The 17,053-nt window shown below is 43.8% G+C and overlaps 1 protein-coding gene across 1 annotated transcript in view; it reads left to right on the top strand.

Annotated features, from left to right (window-relative positions):
• LOC121558909 (disintegrin and metalloproteinase domain-containing protein 10) overlaps nt 1–12,911 on the top strand; it is an 85,352-nt gene extending 72,441 nt beyond the window's left edge. The window contains exons 7-16 of the mRNA XM_041872251.2: nt 2,608–2,700; nt 4,353–4,536; nt 7,435–7,598; nt 7,850–8,033; nt 8,143–8,293; nt 8,451–8,634; nt 8,752–8,860; nt 9,010–9,230; nt 9,443–9,569; nt 9,747–12,911. Coding sequence (XP_041728185.2) covers nt 2,608–2,700; nt 4,353–4,536; nt 7,435–7,598; nt 7,850–8,033; nt 8,143–8,293; nt 8,451–8,634; nt 8,752–8,860; nt 9,010–9,230; nt 9,443–9,569; nt 9,747–9,856 — 1,527 coding nt within the window. The 3' untranslated portion in view covers nt 9,857–12,911. The remainder of the gene's footprint in view (nt 1–2,607; nt 2,701–4,352; nt 4,537–7,434; nt 7,599–7,849; nt 8,034–8,142; nt 8,294–8,450; nt 8,635–8,751; nt 8,861–9,009; nt 9,231–9,442; nt 9,570–9,746) is intronic.
• Nucleotides 12,912–17,053: the final 4,142 nt, after the last annotated feature.

The following is a 17,053-nucleotide window of genomic DNA, read 5'->3' as shown; positions in this document are numbered from 1 at the left end:
TTCATCATAAGTACACGTCAACTATGACAGACAAATTGAGAAGAAAAAAATCCAGAAAATCACATTGTAGGATTTTTTATGAATTTATTTGCAAATTATGGTGGAAAATAAGTATTTGGTCACCTACAAACAAGCAAGATTTCTGGCTCTCACAGACCTGTAACTTCTTCTTTAAGAGGCTCCTCTGTCCTCCACTCGTTACCTGTATTAATGGCACCTGTTTGAACTTGTTATCAGTATAAAAGACACCTGTCCACAACCTCAAACAGTCACACACCAAACTCCACTATGGCCAAGACCAAAGAGCTGTCAAAGGACACCAGAAACAAAATTGTAGACCTGCACCAGGCTGGGAAGACTGAATCTGCAATAGGTAAGCAGCTTGGTTTGAAGAAATCAACTGTGGGAGCAATTATTAGGAAATGGAAGACATACAAGACCACTGATAATCTCCCTCGATCTGGGGCTCCACGCAAGATCTCACCCCACGGTGAGCAAAAATCCCAGAACCACACGGGGGGACCTAGTGAATGACCTGCAGAGAGCTGGGACCAAAGTAACAAAGCCTACCATCAGTAACACACTACGCCGCCAGGGACTCAAATCCTGCAGTGCCAGACGTGTCCCCCTGCTTAAGCCAGTACATGTCCAGGCCCGTCTGAAGTTTGCTAGAGTGCATTTGGATGATCCAGAAGAGGATTGGGAGAATGTCATATGGTCAGATGAAACCAAAATAGAACTTTTTGGTAAAAACTCAACTCGTCGTGTTTGGAGGACAAAGAATGCTGAGTTGCATCCAAAGAACACCATACCTACTGTGAAGCATGGGGGTGGAAACATCATGCTTTGGGGCTGTTTTTCTGCAAAGGGACCAGGACGACTGATCCTTGTAAAGGAAAGAATGAATGGGGCCATGTCTTGTGAGATTTTGAGTGAAAACTACTTCCATCAGCAAGGGCATTGAAGATGAAACGTGGCTGGGTCTTTCAGCATGACAATGATCCCAAACACACCGCCCGGGCAACGAAGGAGTGGCTTCGTAAGAAGCATTCAAGGTCCTGGAGCGGCCTAGCCAGTCTCCAGATCTCAACCCCATAGAAAATCTTTGGAGGGAGTTGAAAGTCCGTGTTGCCCAGCGACAGCCCCAAAACATCACTGCTCTAGAGGAGATCTGCATGGAGGAATGGGCCAAAATACCTGCAACAGTGTGTGAAAACCTTGTGAAGACTTACAGAAAACGTTTGACCTGTGTCATTGCCAACAAAGGGTATATAACAAAGTATTGAGAAACTTTTGTTATTGACCAAATACTTATTTTCCACCATAATTTGCAAATAAATTCATTAAAAATCCTACAATGTGATTTTCTGGAATTTTTTCTCTCTCATTTTGTCTGTCATAGTTGACGTGTACCTATTATGAAAATTACAGGCCTCTCATCTTTTTAAGTGGGAGAACTTGCACAATTGGTGGCTGACTAAATACTTTTTTCCCCACTGTATATTAAATGGACAATTTATAAAGCCAGGCACGTTTAACAGTTAGGTTATTTATGATAGACCTAATTAAGTTGGTTTCCTCTCTCCTCAATTAAGGCAAGGGCTGTTTCCCCGTCTCCTCACTCCGCTGCTCCCTCTGTCACATTGTTCTCAACACCAATATGCTGGGTAATGTTGCTATCATGCACATAGCAACATATAGGAAAAGGCACCAATTCAACGACGCACTGAAGATTACGTTTCAGAACCGTGGACAACGACCACTATCCATTGCGGTAGAAAGCGCATATAATATTGTTATATAATATTATTTAATTTATTAGTGTTGCACCATTATTCTTACATAATATAGCCATTTACAATTTCAGAAGCACATGTCTTAGAGAGATGGACTGTGCCAATGGATAAGTCCACTGAGACTGGCGCGAATCAGGCAGGTGTCTTGTGCACCATTACATTTTTTTATCAATTTGCGACTGCTCGACTAAAGAAATCTCAGTCGACCCTAATACACACACACACTCTGAGTCAATCGGCAGGGGGGAAATCAGGGCCTGCCCTTTAGTTCCGGCAGGATAAATCGATTACAAACAGAATAGTGTTTGTCTGTGGGTCTGATCAGTTGTTGTTGGCTTCCTTCAGCCAACCAGCCCAGCAGGGCAGACTTGTTCCTCCTGACTGAGTTCTATAGTCTAATGAATCAGATGCAGATGAAATGCTGCCTTCCACAGTAGAGGGTCCAGTTAAAGGAGAGACAAGCTGATTAAAATGTAATTTCTGTGGACACTCACTCTCTCCATAGGTGAGATAAAGACAAAGGTTCAGTATAATGAAGAAGTAAATGTGTTCGTTATGATAGCTGTTTAGCTCTGAGACTAGAGGCTTGTTTATAGGATGGGCTGGACAGTGTGGAGCAAATCTTCAACAGATTGATTTCAATAGGCTGAACACAGTGATTCTGTAATTAGAGATATTTGTTATGTGTTCATTGGTGGGGTAACAGACATGTCATGTCTTTAATGTCATGCTATGATTTATCTGATGTTCTCTCTGCAGTGCAGTTGTTCCACAGTTCTCATAATCTAATGGTGACTGTTTTATTCTCTAGATCTCCAGCCATGTAAAGGCCATTGACTCTATCTACCAAGGTACTGACTTCATGGGCATCCGCAACATCAGCTTCATGGTCAAAAGGATCAGGGTGAGTTTATTTGTGTTCAGACCGCCACTATTTGCCTCACTCATCAGTATTCCACCACACTCCAATAGACCTAATAAATCCTTAAAATCCTCAGGTGAACACCAGCTGCCATTTAAAGTAGGGAGCTCTGGGCCCCATTCCAAAATCAATTCAAAACAACTCTCACAAAAGGTTTCTCTGGGGCCAAGGAGCTGGCAACTTTTTAAGTAGAATAATTTCTCTGTCTAAAGCCTTTTCCCACTCTCTCTTCAAACACACATTAGCATAGTTACCTTTAGCGATGATTATAGTGATGTAGACACAGTGGCCTTTATGTGTGAAGTCAATTCTCCAATACCCCAGGGACCTGTTACTGTAGGCCCTCCCAACAGAGCTCCAGTCTGTTCCCCTATCTCGTGTGTGTGTGGTGGGGGGTTTCTGTTAGCCGATAACTGCCTGCTTTTGGCCAATAAAAAAATTTGTAAAGCTGATAAATAAAATTGGCGCTGGTCAATTGTCCGGGAGAAGAAAAAAAATCCTGTTGCGAAATAATGCTTTTTAGGCTATTCATTGATGGAAATACCAGTCGATGAAAATAAATGTATCGGTCTATAGGTTAACTTGCTTAATTTAGTGGAATTAAATTGGCACTTGTGTACAGTATATTCGTTATGTAGGCATATCTTATTTATCACATGCCTACAGCATACAGATACAGAGCCTTTGAGCTGAAAATCTGTCAGACAGCGCGAGAGCTGCTGGACACATTTCCACCGGTCTAATGTCCATTGCTCGTGTTTCTTGGCCCAAGCCAGGTCTCTTCTTCTTATTGGTGTCCTTTAGTAGTGGTTTCTTTGCAGCAATTCGACCATGAAGGCCTGATTCACACAGTCCCCTCTGAACAGTTGATGTTGAGATGTGTCTGTGACTTGAACTCTGTGAAGCATTTATTTGTGCTGCAATTTCTGAGGCTGGTAACTCTAATGAACTTGTCCTCTGCGGCAGAGGTAACTCTGGGTCTTCCATTCATGTGGTGGTCCTCATGAGAGCCAGTTTAATCATTGCGCTTGATGGTTTTTGCGACTGCACTTGAAGAAACTTTCAAAGTTCTTGACATTTTCCATATTGACCTTCATGTCTTAAAGTAATGATGGACTGCCGTTTCTCTTTGCTTATTTGAGCTGTACTTGCCATAATATGGACTTGGTATTTTACCAAATAGGGCTATCTTCTGTATACCCCCCTACCTTGTCACAACACAACTGATTGGCTCAAACGCATTAAGAAGGAAAGAAATTCCACAAATTAACTTTTAAGAAGGCACACCTGTTAATTGAAATGCATTCCAGGTGACTACCTCATGAAGCTGTTTGAGAGAATGCCAAGAGTGTGCAAAGCTGTCATCAAGGCAAAGGGTGGCTATTTGAAGAATCTCAAATATAAAATATATTTTGATTTGTTTAATACTTTTTGGTTACTACATGATTCCATATGTGCTATTTCATAGTTTTGATGTCTTCACTATTATTCTACAATGTAAAGAATAAAGAAAAACCCTTGAATGAGTAGGTGTGTCCAAACTTTTGACTGGTAGTGTACGTGTGCATAAGCGTGTATGTGTGATTACCTGCTCATGACCTATTCAGTGAGCCCATTCCTCTCTATCTATTCAGATAAACACGACCAGTGATGAGCGGGACAACACCAATCCGTTCCGCTTCGCTAACATCGGGGTGGAGAAGTTCCTGGAGCTCAACTCAGAACAGAACCATGACGACTACTGCCTGGCCTACGTCTTCAGCGACAGGGACTTTGATGACGGGGTGCTGGGCCTGGCCTGGGTCGGAGCTCCTGCAGGTACACACACACACACACACACACACACATACACACACACACACACACACACACACACCAATTGAACTTGTGTACTGCATTCATTGGCATAAAGACTCTCAGGGTAGGAATTCAGGCGAAAATTTAAAAAGAAAACTGAGAATAGTGGACATTTATGCCTTCTTAAAGAGTAGGAAGGATCCAAGAAGTCACCCAAGTGTTCAGTGGTCTGTGAGAGACTCCCTGGCTCCAGTATCTCTAATGGGATCGCTCCATTGTAAGGAGGAGAGGAAGCAGAGGCTTTGCTGCAGGTTCCCTGCTCTGCCCTCTGAGTCCTGCACTCTGAGGATGTTTATCAGAACTCTCAATGAACCTCAGCGTGTCCATTAACCCCAGCACATGCCCTCTGATAAGCTGCTCCATCTCAGTCACTGCAATATCCCCACTTTCTCTCTTTCTCCCCTCGCTCTCCCCCCACCTCTCTCTCTCGTTCCACCAGCATGTCTGTAATTTAATTTTCAAGGCAGAGGAGGATTTGCCTAGGCATCGTCTCCACGCTGTTTCCACTTGAAATGCATTTTGAAGTTGTTGAATTTTTGCCCGCTCAGCACTTTTGCGATTTCCGCTTTCTCCCTTCCTGGGTGTTTGTCAAAACTACAGCGTTCTCCAAACCAGGTTCACCCAAGGACAAATAAGCTACATACAGGGTCCTTCTTCTGAAGGAAGTTCTTAGACATTTGTAGAATGTGAAACAGTCCATGGAGATGATCACACACCCCTTTCTATAGCCTGCAGCTGGGTCTCCCTCTGATCTCCCCCAACCCCATAGTGGTGACAGGCTGCCAGTCAGTCAGCCAGTCAGTCAGTCAGTTGTGTGGACTGTGAGAGGGGAGAAATCAACAAGAGAGCCACAGCACACAAATGGTCCTGTCACACACACATATACACACACAAGTAGCCTAAACGAGTACAGGCTCAACACCTCTGAATGAATGGTTCACACTAGAATAATATGAAGTTGTTGAGTGTGACCCAGAGCTCTACAGTGCTGTCTGACGGGTCATAATCGGATAGAACAGGAGTCCATACAGATGCAGGCTGTGCCTGGTTCGGGATATCCTCTCAGTAATAGTCAAGATGTAGAGAGAGTGGACAGTACTGTAGTTGAACCCCAAGTTCACATGTTACTGCTATAGGTTTCTTTCAATGAGCAGCAGCCCCAGAGGTCAGAGTTCAGGCTGTGTTTTCCTTCATGAGGTTTAAATGAAGGGTCAGTGTCAGTTGGCCCAGGTATCGTCAACATGTCTTGATTAACTTCTGACAGAACCCAGGATGAAAAACAACAACAAACACTAGGAATCAATACAGGCAAATAAGCAATGTTCTAAACCGGCTGAATCGATCTGGGCATGTAGAGCTGTAGAGGGAGGATGTGGGCTGTGGGCTAGTAGAGAAGAGATCTGCCTAGAATGCTCCAGCGGAGTGGACTGAGAACAAACGGCCACTAGAGACACCAGTCAGACCTGGGTAATGGGCTTCTTAATGAATTTGATCCATTACCACACACTCATAAATGACTTCAATGGAGGCATTCCTCCTACACACACACACACCACATACCACACCACACACACACACACAAATATATGCCAAACTGTAAAGTGCTTTGGTTTCATGTTTCTGTGTGCCTAAAAGATGTTGTTGTCAAAGGTGTTGCCTCCTTATGACTAAGCACACAGTCTATTCTCAGATAAAGATTTCGCCACTGCCTGGTATTCCAGCAGAGCAGAGCCCCAGTCCTCCTAGCCTGGCTGGTTAGAAAATAGAAATCCTCTCTAGTCCACAGTTGTAGGAGAGATTGGACCTTCTCTCTCTCTCAATTTCAGGGGCTTTATTGGCATGGGAAACATATGTTAAAATTGCCAAAGCAAGTGAAATAGATAATAAACAAAAGTGAAATAAACAATAGAAATGAACAGTAAACATTACACTCACAAAAGTTCCAAAGGAATAGAGCCATTTCAAATGTCATATTATGTCTATATACCGTGTTGTAATGATGTGCAAATAGTTAAAGTACAAAAGGGAAAATAAATAAACATACAATCTCACACACACACTCTGTGATCTCAGACAGGGCAGTGTTGAGTGCAGGGGGAGCCCAGAGGCAGACCGGCAGTATGCCAGCTGAATCTGATAGTACAGCAGGTTGGGGCGGGGAAGCCTATTCTGACTCCGCTCTGTCTGCTACTGCTCACTCCCACTATCTGAGCTGACTTTAAACACTCCCTTTGAACACAACATGAAACTACTCAATCAGAACAGTCAACCAGGTTTCCCAAATTGATTGAGAAAAATCGAAGTGTGTGAGTATGCTCCACACTCGCACTATACAGCTGACCGGCCATGTCTGTCTATGTGTCTGCTCCAGACAGTATGTTTCTCTCTTTGAGAATGGGTAAGTGAGCGGATTGAAATTGGCATTCTCAGCGACTCTGGAGCAGCGCCCTTCAGCTCCCCTGCTGTGCCCGAGCTGTCACTCTCCTCCTGCGGGCATATTCAGCACCACCTGGCTGCTCTGCTCTGCTCTTCCTGCTGCTGTCTGTGTCTCACCTACAAGGGTGGCTACTGGGCCCAAATGCCCTCTGCTCCCCTACAGTAGAAAAGACTTCTGCTTATTCACTCCAGGCAGAGTATCAGGTTTAATTTACTCCAATAAGAGTGTCACTTCATTTCACTGTCACTTGTGTCAGAGTTGGAAACTACAGCAATGGGAGACAGTACATCCTCAATGGCATGGAAATCCTCAATATAGTCCTGGTAGTCTGTTGGGTGCTGTACAGTGTGAAAGAGAGAATCCTCCTCCTCCATGGTGTGTACTGTATGTAATCTTGATGAGTGGTTTTACTGTGTTCTTAGGGAGCTCCGGGGGTATCTGTGAGAAGAGTAAGTTGTACTCTGATGGGAAGAAGAAGTCTCTGAACACAGGCATCATCACGGTGCAGAACTACGCCTCCCACGTACCCCCCAAGGTCTCCCACATCACCTTCGCACACGAGGTTGGACACAACTTTGGCTCTCCGGTGAGTATTCTGGCCTGGGCCTTGTCTGGTTGTAGCCTGGTCTTTTATCTCAGTGCACAGCTCTTACCAAATCACACTTCACATGCTAATCAGTTGTATATACTTGATTAACACTTTGTTGAGATATTCACCATAGGATCTCTCTTGGATTAAAGTCACAGTAGTGGAGGAGGCTATGTTATTGCCCTCTGTGGAGGGAGGAGAGGGATACGCATTGCCTCACTGTGAACCTCTTCCCTATGATTTGACAGCATGACTCTGGGACAGAGTGCACTCCAGGAGAGTCGAAGGCCCAGGAGAAGAAGGAGCAGGGCAACTACATCATGTACGCCCGGGCCACGTCAGGAGACAAGCTCAACAACAACAAGTTCTCCATCTGCAGCGTGAGGAACATCAGCCAGGTCCTGGAGAAGAAGAGGGGCAACTGCTTTGTGGGTAAGTGCTGTGTGTGTGTGTTGTGTGGGTGCGCTTGTCATTGGAATGGGCATCCAAGGTTATGTGTCCTCTACTGCATCTCATCACTCCTTCCTGTGTGTTTGTGCAGAGTCTGGCCAGCCCATCTGTGGTAATGGTCTGGTGGAGGCAGGGGAGCAGTGTGACTGTGGTTACAGTGACCAGTGTAAAGACGAGTGCTGCTACAACGCCAACGAGGTCGACGGCAACAAGTGCAAACTCAAGCCCGGCAAAATCTGCAGGTAACTGGTCAATAATGTACAACAAAATGTTTGTTTTTGTTTTTTACGGTTAGTACTGTTGTAGTATTTATTTAATATAGTATTCAACTTGTTTCTGTTTCTGACTTAGTAAAAAGTAAGTTGAAGCTGACTTGGTGTGTGTGTTCTGTGTGGTCAGTCCCAGCCAGGGTCCATGCTGTTCACCTACGTGCTCCTTCAAGGGCTCCAATGATAAGTGTAGAGAGGAGTCAGAGTGTGCTGAACAGGGTATGTGTAACGGAGGCACTGCCCAGTGCCCCACCTCTGAACCCAAAGCCAACTTCACCGCCTGCCATGGAGAGACACAAGTCTGCCTCAACGGGGTATGGTCTAACTCTCTGACCAAACGTGTGTTGAAGTGCTTTTAATCATGACTATAGAGCATAGCTGACACTCTCCCCCTCGTTTTCCCTTTCCCTCTCACCCTCTCTGTCCGCCAGGGCTGCTCTGGCTCCATCTGTGAGAAGTATAGTCTGGAGGTGTGTACATGTGCCAGTATTGAAGGCACAGACGAGACTGAGCTGTGCCACGTCTGCTGTCAGGAGAAAAGTAAGTGTCTGTTATTTACCTGTTACCACTATCATTGGCCCATTATGGGCCATTCGTCTCATTATGACATGTATCTTAAACCACCAAGACTGTGCTGTTAGCAGTGACCTCACAGTGGTGTTCCCCATCTCTCCTCCCCCACCCTGCAGTGAAACCAGACACCTGCAGCAGCACGGGCTCTGAGAAGTGGGCCCGCTTCTTCAGCAAGAAGATCACCACGCTGCAGCCCGGCTCGCCCTGCAACGACTTCAAGGGCTACTGCGACGTGTTCATGAGGTGTCGGCTGGTGGACGCAGACGGCCCCCTGGCCAGGCTAAAGAAAGCCATCTTCAACGCAGAGCTCTACGAGAACATCGCAGAGTGGATAGTGGTTGGTGTCCCAGGCCCAGCCAATGTCTTAGTTATACTGTAGCTACCTGTGTTCAGAATATTAGTTCACCCTCCTGCTGAAAATGTCTCTCCCGTTGGCATTAAAACAATTTCAGGAGCTAAATACACTTTACATAACATTTTCTGACCAGTTTCAATATGAAAGTTGTGTCCGACACTGAAAAAACATGACTTGTGTTCTATGTGTTCCAGGCTCATTGGTGGGCAGTGCTGCTGATGGGCATTGCTCTCATCATGCTGATGGCTGGTTTCATCAAGATCTGCAGTGTCCACACACCCAGCAGCAACCCCAAACTGCCCCCACCCAAGCCACTGCCAGGTACGTCACGCCTCAACACTTGGGAAAAAACGTATCTCCCCAGCTAGACTGAAGATGGGGGGAGACAAGATTCATAGTGTATCATATTGTATGTGTAACTCTGGTTCATTTTATGCATGCAGGTATGTGTGTGAGTGTTATGATGTTGAGAGCGGTGTGTTCCTGTCTCCCATGCAGGCACGTTGAAGAGGAGGAGACAGCAGCAATCGAATGCCCAGCAGCCCCAGCAGCAGCGCAACCAACGCCAGCCCAGAGAGAACTATCAGTTGGGCCAGATGAGACGCTGAGACACTAGGCCCCTCTTTGCCTTGGTTCTTCCTAGTGCCTACAGTGGGAACACTTCACTCCAAAGAGTTACCTGTACCATTCATTGCAACCACCCATCTGCAAAACTAAAACTGGCAACAGAACTGATTTCAATAGACAAAACATACAGTTCCAGGACCTAATGGACTTACTCAACACCACTGCTCTGGGAGCCAGTCGAGCTGTCGTTCACACAGCTGTAAGCAGAAGATATTACAGGAAAGCTCTAGGCAATGACGGGAAGAGAAAATGACTGATTTCTGTTATGTGGTCTACCTTTGTTTCTTTCTTTTTAACTGGAGTGCAGGGGAGAGGAGCAGCATTGTGGTAATGCAGCCTCTCCTCTCCTCCTTTTAGGTTATTTCTTTCCATCTGTTTTTCCTTTCTGAAGTGCTGCCCTCCTGAGCAGGAAAACAGGACTGCAGGTCACATGGGTTTTTGCTGCCATGCAAGGCTAGGATGTGAGACATTGTAGCAGAAGAGACTAATTTGCCAATGTATTATTATTTTTTAAATCAAAACATAAGAAAAAATACGCAGGCTTTTTTTCCCAAAGCATACATGTTCTTTCTGCTTGCAATTGTACAGATATTGAGATATAGATTATTTTCTTTGTATCATATGAAATCGAATGTTTTCCTGCTGTCTGATAAAGATTATTTACTGTTTTAATTCACTCTCTCAGGATTAATAAAATGAAAAACAGCCCTGTCTGTCACATTTAGCAGCTGCTGTGGGGTGAATCAGAACAGACCTCGGTTGTCAGAAGGAAATGGAGGAAATGTAAAAATAAAGCTGAATAAGATTAAAGCAGTCCTCTGTCAGAGGACTGGAGGGTATAGAGAGGCGACAGAGTTGTAGTGATATTTGGATGTGATGTAGTGGGATATCATTGGGCTGGTGGAAGGTGTCATATTCAGACAGGTTTGCTTCTAGAGGTGCAGTTTGGGGATGTGACTAGCTTTTTAATTTTTTATTTAAATGACATTGTTCTCTTCAGCTATTTTTTCTGACTCAATGCATTGATGTGAATCGCTGAACAACCACTAAATACAGCAGATGTACTTGTCTATTGATCATTCCATGTGAGAGATGGGTAGGATGGAGGGAGAAATGAGAGCATCTTCAGTGCTTTAGCATACAAGGCTGTCCGAGGGCTGGCTGGTGCTACACCTCATGACTATGCCACTGAACATAGTCACATCATATCCTTCAAGTCACAGGGCCTTGGCCAGAGCCTGCGAACACAGGCCAGGGTCCATAGGGGGCAATATTACAGAGAGCATCACAGACAGTCACTGTCCTGTACTGGTCTGGACATGCTCTCACCTAGCTCAGCTGCCCTCACCAATGTTGTTACCTTAATAAAACGCACAGTCTTTAAGAGCTGACCTGGGAACAACTGATTGCCCTGTTACATACCAGTTTGATGGCAGCTTGAGGAATCCTCTACACTTATGGCATGCATTAGGAATGTGATGAATGGTTTGCCAGATGAAGATCCTGGATGGCTTCAATGTGATTGTTGGTTTCTTTTTCTTTTGTTTCTTGTTTTAGCAATTCAGATATTTGTATGTGGAGGAAATGTATTGATAAAGTCCAACAATGGCTTAATGTCTGAGTGTCCAGCTATGCCAAGCTGGTACATATGAACTGAGATCGGGAAGGCTACCAATTATCTGTAACTTTTCTCCCTTTGGCTACCATTTCCATGTCCTCTCTCTCCCTAACCCCACATCTCTATTGGAAGGACATAGCTCTGCCATGGGGATGATCTCCACCAAAATAAACATGTATGTCATAGTCTGTGGTTTGTGTAAAGACATAAACAATGTGCCTAAATGGAGTTGAGTCTGATTCTCCTGAGGCCATTGCAACTCCACAGTCTGACTGGAGGTCAGTGGGGTTTGTAATGTATCCCCAGCTCAGAGCCACAGAGACCAGGACAAACCCAGAAGGCAGGATATCCAAAGATACTCTGTTTATCAGCTTGGAGTGCTGAAGTCTCAGGAGGCTTGAGGAAACAGATTGCAAAAGTGGCACTGATTGACTTCAGGTGTCTTTTAGAAGGTCAATTTCACTGACTGTAGGGAGAGGAGAGGATGTGGGATAAATGTACTGTCCTGTTTGCTTTCCTGTCTTTGTGTGGCAGGTGTTGAAAGTCTTTCAAAGCCTGTTACCAAGGTCTCTCATGAGTTTCTCAGAATGAACATAGACTAGGAATCAAGGTCAGGAGGTAACCCAGAAACCCTAAGTCCTTTTATTTATGATGACTTTGTTTGTCCCATATAAATTATATGTGACTATATATTGATATTTTATGACTGATTATGGCCCATTTATGCCTTATCAGGTAGGTAGACCCTAGGCAGAGTGTGCTGGAGCTTAGGCCTCTTCACATACTAATGCCTGCATTGTTTCCTCCCAAAACTGGTCAATGACAAAATGGCCACATACAATGTCTACAAGAGAGCCTCTGAAATAGAAACAAAACTGATCCTTGATTCTAAAATGTATTTCTCTGTTCTTTCTGTTTGGTGCTGGTGGGGATAGGTTTGTGCTGGATAGTAAAATATTGTTTCTCATTACCTTTGGCATTAGTAAGGCTCATCTGAGTGTGATCATCTTTAATCATTCTTCTCATAGATTTTTTGATCCTGTGGTAAGGTAATAGGTGGGTGTATAGGGGGAGGTGCCTGGGATTTTCATTTCTGTCTTTCATTTGTCTTGCTAAAATTATTTGAGAAAAGTGTGCTCTGAAATGTAAGTGATGTAAACCGAGAGAATCCAGAATGGAAAAAGTCTAATACTACTGTCTGATTTTAATGTCCGCTGTGTTTTATACAGTATCTTCAATTTTCTTTATGATTTACTTTTCTTTTCTTTTCTTTTTTTGGTTCTGTTTCCTATTTTGCTCACTTTTAAAAAATTTACTAAAATTGCTAAAAGTATTGTGCAAAGATTATTATAATTTTTTTGAAGTACTTGAAATGCTTTAATAAAAATAGACTTGAACAAAAAATGTTGTTCACAGAATGGAAAATAATGGCTGGAAAATCATTCCATGGTTGGTATGTTCAATGGAAAATAATGGCTGAAAAATCATTCCATGGTTGGTATGTTCATTGTCACTTTCAGTGGATGAGCAAAACAGAAGGCCCACTTCAAGATATCACACAGCTTGACTGGGCTAGCGTCCAAGGAAATCAAGCTCATAAACTCACAGAATAAAACGGAACGTTTTACATCTCCCTAAGTCTGAGGGTGGTTTTAACCTCCCAGACTTGGAATTGTATCAACTCGCCACCCAAGGCTTTTACTTGAGACATTGTTAAATGCACTAAAAAGGAACAATGGGTAAATATTGAAGATGCGCATGCTCACCCCCAGAATATTTTCACGTGTCTATTTTCAAAGGATACAGCTAAGAACATTTAACAACTTCATAGTTTATAACAATATGGAAGAAAATGAAACGGATTCTACAAGAACCAATATCACTGGCAAAAAAACAGTCTTATTGAACAATCCTTGGATAGCTTTTTCGGAATGCACCGATAATAACATGGAAAACTAAAAGGTATAGAAACAGTCAATTACTTGGTAATAGGAAATACATGTTTTTCCATTACAGAATTAAAAAGCAATTTTGGACTGACCAATGTAGATATTTGAGTTAGAAAGTTGGCTGTCAGAAGTATTACAATGTAAATGTGCTTTTAATCCGTTTGTTTGCATATTTCAAGACCTGTCATATGAGTGCAGTGAGATACCCGATGGGTTGGACGATACTCTTCTTGTCAATTATCTTGAAAAAAACGTATACTTAACTGTAAATAAACCAACCCTCTGTCGTGAAGACAATGGAAAAATCATATGCTTCATTATCTAAATATTGAAAGAGCGTGGGCGACTGAGAATAACAAAATGGTGCAATTTGATGACGTGATGGAGAGTAGTGCAGGCACTGGAGACGGGTGAGAACAGGTGGGTCTGGGCAGGTGTGATGTTGTTGATGTTCGTGTGCGTCTATATGTTGTCTTTTGTATGTTCATGTTTTGTATTGTAAAATTTTTTTATTTATTTTTTACAAATAAAAGGAAATCAAGCTAATTTCCTTACATTGGCAGACTAATAAGTGGTTTCTGTGGATGATTTAGTCTATAATTTGGATTTTTTGAAGTGATGTGGACAATTCTCAGCAGCATCCAACAGAGGGGATAATAGAATACTATCTCCCAAGGTTTTTTCGTTACAACTAATGACATATATCTCGTTATGTTGGAACGTTGTTTTCTATATCACACACAGCCCCAAGGTAGCCACCTGTTTTCCGTGGCGGCTCTAGTGAAATCGTAGACCCGGCTACCTTTGTACTTCCTCAGCATTGAGAGCAGAGGTAATTGCCTGCAGCCTCCCTGCCACTGCTCTCTGCATTCCAATATTCACAATGACTTCTCTCTCCCTTGTTATTAATCACCATTTCTGCCACACCAGTTGTGGGCTGAAACTCCCAATTTTTTGCACCATGCTTATCTTGCCCCACAGTCACTTGAACATGTTAAATAGGGCTCCTCCTTCAGCATTAAATTGATTCCATGAATTGATTTATATGATGATTTATCATATCTCCTCTTACACGGAAAGGTTTGTGCAAATGTATAGCTTTAGTGAGATGTATCATATCCCATGGGACTGTATCAGAATTGGTTATCATAATCAAGTACCCAGGAACTGTGTCAAGTATTTGTACAAGCAGTTTGGATTGATAATACAAAATTATAAATAGCTGTAAAATAAGTGGTTGTAATCAGGGTATCAGTATGCAAGGCTGTGAGGGGCTATCGGCTATGTGAAATATAACCATGGTCCCTGTCTAATCAGTGTCCTGTTCTGCAGATTGGTCTTATGCCTGAACACTGCAGCCCATAAGGGGGCAGGCTGTCGGATTGGGGCCTGCTGCAAATGCACAGTCGCTTCATAGCGCCGCGCTATCTCTGGGCCAACGCTCTCTGGGGACACAAGGGGGACAGTTTGTCCAGGATAGGATCTCATTTCCCTCAGACACAACTGGGACATGGGGAGCAGTCCTGCTGTGTGCTGGGCCGTCTGATCCAGTCTGGTGTCAGACATATTATATTATTATATTATATTTCCCCAACAGGCATTAGTATAGTTGGTGATAAAAAATAAAATGTATGTATTTTTTATTTATTTTTATTTCACCTTTATTTAACCAGGTAAGCCAGTTGAGAACAGGTTCTCATTTACAACTGCGACCTGGCCAAGATAAAGCAAAGTAGTGCAATAAAAACAACACAGAGTTACATATGGGATAAAAACAAAGTCAGAAATACAACAGAAAATATATATACAGTGTGTGCAAATGTAGCAAGTTATGGAGGTAAGGCAATAAATAGGCTATAGTGCAGAATAATTACAATAGTATTAACACTGGAATGCTAGATGTGCAAGAGATGATGTGCAAATAGAGATACTGGGGTGCAAAAGAGCAAAATAAATAACAATATAGGGATGAGGTAGTTGGGTGGGCTAATTTCAGATGGGCTGTGTACAGGTGCAGTGATCGGTAAGGTGCTCTGACAACTGATGCTTAAAGTTATTGAGGGAGATAAGAGTCTCCAGCTTCAGAGATTTTGCAATTCGTTCCAGTCATTGGCAGCAGAGAACTGGAAGGAATGGCGGCCAAAGGAGGTGTTGGCTTTGGGAATGACCAGTGAGATATACCTGCTGGAGCGCAGACTACGGGTGGGTGCTGCTATGGTGACCAATGAGCTAAGATAAGGCGGGGATTTGCCTAGCAGTGATTTATAGATGGCCTGGAGCCAGTGGGTTTGACGACGGACATGTAGTGAGGACCAGCCAACAAGAGCGTACAGGTCACAGTGGTGGGTAGTGTATGGGGCTTTGGAGACAAAACGGATGGCACTGTGATAGACTACATCCAATTTGCTGAGTAGAGTGTTGGAGGCTATTTTGTAAATGACATCGCCGAAGTCAAGGATCGGTAGGATAGTCAGTTTTACGAGGGCATGTTTGGCAGCATGAGTGAAGGAGGCTTTGTTGCGAAATAGGAAGCCGATTCTAGATTTAACTTTGGATTGGAGATTCTTTATGTGAGTCTGGAAGTTGAGTTTACAGTCTAACCAGACACCTAGATATTTGTAGTTGTCCACATACTCTAGGTCAGACCCGTCGAGAGTGGTGATTCTAGTCGGGTGGGCGGGTGCTAGCAGCGTTCGATTGAAAAGCATGCATTTAGTTTTACTAGTGTTTAAGAGCAGTTGAAGGCTACTGAAGGATTGTTGTATGGCATTGAAGCTCGTTTGGAGGTTTGTTAACACAGTGTCCAATGAAGGGCCAGATGTATACAAAATGGTGTCGTCTGCGTAGAGGTGGATCTGAGAGTCACCAGCAGCAAGAGCGACATCATTGATATACACGGAGAAAAGTGTCGGCCCAAGAATTGAACCCTGTGGCACCCCCATAGAGACTGCCATAGGTCCAGACAACAGGCCCTCCGATTTGACACACTGAACTCTATCTGAGAAGTAGTTGGTGAACCAGGCGAGGCAGTCATTTGAGAAACCAAGGCTATTTAGTCTGCCAATAAGAATGCGGTGGTTGACAGAGTCGAAAGCCTTGGCCAGGTCGATGAAGACGGCTGCACAGTACTGTCTATTATCAATCGTGGTTATAATATCGTTTAGGACCTTGAGCGTGGCTGAAGTGCACCCGTGACCAGCTCGGAAACCGGATTGCATAGCGGAGAAGGTACGGTGGTATTCGAAATGGTCGATGATCTGTTTGTTAACTTGGCTTTCGAATACTTTCGAAAGGCAGGGCAGGATGGATATAGGTCTGTAGCAGTTTGGATCTAGAGTGTCACCCCCTTTGAAGAGGGGGATGACCGCGGCAGCTTTCCAATCTCTGGGGATCTCAGACGTTATGAAAGAGAGGTTGAACAGACTAGTAATAGGGGTTGCGACAATTTCGGCGGCTAGTTTTAGAAAGAAAGGGTCCAGATTGTCTAGCCCAGCTGATTTGTAGGGGTCTAGATTTTGCAGCGCTTTCAAACCATCAGCTGTCTGAATTTGTGTGAAGGAGAAGCGGGGGGGGCATGGGCAAGTTGCAGCAGAGGGTGCAGAGTTGGTGGC

Source organism: Coregonus clupeaformis, unplaced genomic scaffold (assembly GCF_020615455.1).
Source record: "Coregonus clupeaformis isolate EN_2021a unplaced genomic scaffold, ASM2061545v1 scaf1232, whole genome shotgun sequence".
Classification (NCBI taxonomy): Eukaryota; Metazoa; Chordata; class Actinopteri; order Salmoniformes; family Salmonidae; genus Coregonus; species Coregonus clupeaformis.
Note: the sequence above shows the minus strand (reverse complement) of the source record. Positions and strands in the feature narration are given on the sequence as shown.